The sequence below is a fragment of the Penaeus vannamei genome, chromosome 41 (assembly GCF_042767895.1).
Source record: "Penaeus vannamei isolate JL-2024 chromosome 41, ASM4276789v1, whole genome shotgun sequence".
In the NCBI taxonomy this organism is placed as follows: domain Eukaryota; kingdom Metazoa; phylum Arthropoda; class Malacostraca; order Decapoda; family Penaeidae; genus Penaeus; species Penaeus vannamei.
The window spans coordinates 25687485-25689984 of NC_091589.1; the positions used below are offsets into that span (position 1 = coordinate 25687485).

The 2500-nt window shown below is 38.3% G+C and overlaps 2 protein-coding genes across 3 annotated transcripts in view; one reads left to right on the top strand and one right to left on the bottom strand.

The window, feature by feature from the left end:
- The window catches only part of LOC113817864 (RNA helicase Mov10l1-like), a 52176-nt gene that overhangs the window by 20830 nt on the left and 28846 nt on the right, over window positions 1–2500 (top strand). For both annotated transcript variants that reach the window (XM_070118143.1, XM_070118144.1), the window contains exon 6: window positions 569–754. In XM_070118143.1, coding sequence (XP_069974244.1) covers window positions 569–754 — 186 coding nt within the window. The remainder of the gene's footprint in view (window positions 1–568; window positions 755–2500) is intronic.
- Window positions 1915–2500, bottom strand: part of LOC113817858 (uncharacterized) — a 5187-nt gene continuing 4601 nt past the window's right edge. The window contains exon 4 of the mRNA XM_070118145.1: window positions 1915–2329. Coding sequence (XP_069974246.1) covers window positions 2185–2329 — 145 coding nt within the window. The 3' untranslated portion in view covers window positions 1915–2184. The remainder of the gene's footprint in view (window positions 2330–2500) is intronic.

The following is a 2500-nucleotide window of genomic DNA, read 5'->3' on the forward strand; positions in this document are numbered from 1 at the left end:
ATTGTGAGAGTTTGATGCTGAACTGTGCTTCTGGATGTGAAAACCATTGAAAATATAAGTAATAATGGGGCTGAACTGATTTAGTAAAGATTATGTTCCATAGAAGAGAGAAAACGTAATGAAGTATAAGCATCAAATGTAAATATGTATTATTTTCTTTTTCTATAGATGAAAAATGCCCTAAGTATCTGATAATTTTTTTTTGTGTGTGTGCTGAAGATGTGCCTTTGCAGTGACTAATAGAATGAAAGTAGAATGTTTGAATTCAAAGTACCACCCTCCCTCAAAGAAAATTCTATATATGTAAATAAATAAGTCCAACAGATGCAAGTAGATATGTATAGATTGATAATTCCAAAGAGTCTTAATCAGAACACCATCATTATTAATCTATTCAGTGCATCTTTTTCCTTGACAGAAAAAAAGGGCATGAATATCATTCCTTGATCATCTGTAAGTGCGTATGTATATCACTGCCTCTCACTGTCTTTCTGTCTGTTGGTCTGTCCCCTAAGCCCATCCTAGGCCTCTTCTTATAACCTTTCCCCTTGGCTTGTTAATCTTTCAGTTTGATATGGCCCGGTCAACCCTATCTCCCCGTGGCGAGTACCTGAGTCTGAGTGTGCCGGGCCTGGCTGAGAGACGGCCATCCCTCATGGTAGGAGACACTGTCCTTGTCTCATCTCCGTGTCTCTCTCCAGGGGAGGGTGAGCTCCACTATGAGGGATATGTCCATGAGGTGTTACATACACAGGTGAGCTGGTGCTGGTTGGTTCACTGGTTCAGTATGGTTATTTTGATTTTTTTTAAAAGTATAGAGGAAATGGTTCATTTAGGATTTGATGTTGGAAATATTCCAGGGGAGAGAAAGAAAGAACTGATATTGTATCTAGATAATGGGGCAGAAATGAGTGTATTTCTTTTCTACTTTGCCCATGCTTTAATATGCATAAATTGAGAATAAGCATGAACTTAGAGCACTAATGCGAAGGGCATCTTTGGCTACCACACTCAAAGGAGGACACAGCAGGTGGGGTTCAGCAAGCATAGGTATTGATGACCACAACGTAAAAGCTCGTGTCTGAGATAACAAATCATTTATTTATGAAATATTTCTTGAAGAGAACACTGCAGCATAGGGAGCTATTAATATGTGTCAAGTTGTTAGATCTTGAGAGAGTGAAAAAAAAGAAAAAAGATAAGTTGCACACCAAGACTGGATGGAGGACATGTCTGTCTTAATCTTTGTTAATAGACTTTTTTTATGTGAAGAAGGCCATCACATTTAGGTTCTCTACAGGCTTGTTTTTGGAAAATAATAACTTGCAAGATATGATAGTCAAAATCAGTGTTAAATGTTACATGGAAACGTTTTTGGATAAAAGATAATTTGGCATATATAATAGCTCCCCAGCAATGTTTTATTTGAATTTTAAGTTTGATCAGTAATATCTTTATTAAAACCCTGATAGACTACAACATCCACTTTATGGTTCATCACAGTACCTAGGGTTAAACATGACATAAGCACTTCCTGGCATATCATAAATGTCCAGCAACTCTGAAGTATGAAATTAAAGGGATTCTTGATGGTAGCAAATGAACATTTTATGTTTATCATATACATCCCTTACAAGACAGACTCTTTGGTGTGTGCGTGTGTGTGTGTGTGTTCACTACTGAAAGCACATTTCAGCCCATCCTCGAAATCTAGAGGATAAAGTTTGATTTCAGATACGTTTTTCTTTTATTTTGTGCTATCAGTCACTCAGTTTTCCTTATGTAAACAACACTCACATGTCTTTGGCCTGCAGAGGCTTAGGAAAAACATACTTGTTTACGTATTGTTGAAATACTTTTTGTGTGTGTGTACAGCTGATTTGTAAAAAGGGTGTTCACATAGACCTTTGTATCTAGAGTTTTTAGATTTTTTATTTGAAGTTGGTGACTGCTGTGAGCAGATTTGAAATCATTAAAGAAAGTAAAAAGAAAAAAAAAAAAAAAAGGATGAACAGACAATCAGGAAATGCAAGAAAAAAATAATTCACAGTAGAAACTTGTTGGAATGTCCATTATTTTCTTGTTTTGTTATCTTAACCAAAATCGGAACCAAAATGGTTCGTTCCTTCCTCTTCCTGAAGCCCCAGCAGGCCCTCAGACAGCTCTCAGACTCCCCAGTGAATCTCATGCTGCCTTAGCCTCGCAAACGAAGGAGGGGCCGACGTTACTCTCATTGTACTCAATCATGTAGAAGCGGTTATTGGCTCCAGAGGGCACGAGCATTCCGTACTTGCCAGTGGAATTGGGGTTGGGAGAGCTCATGTACCAGCTGCGTGTTGGAGTGGAAGGGTTGAGCCGTTAGGAAGCGAGTGTGGATATACAGCACACACAGCTGAGAGGTACTGGTGGTAATTCTAGACTTTGTGGTTGATCTGCTGCTTATAAAGGTAGTTTCTGAGAAGTAATTATTCCTGAAACCACTTGGAAAACTACAGTGGTG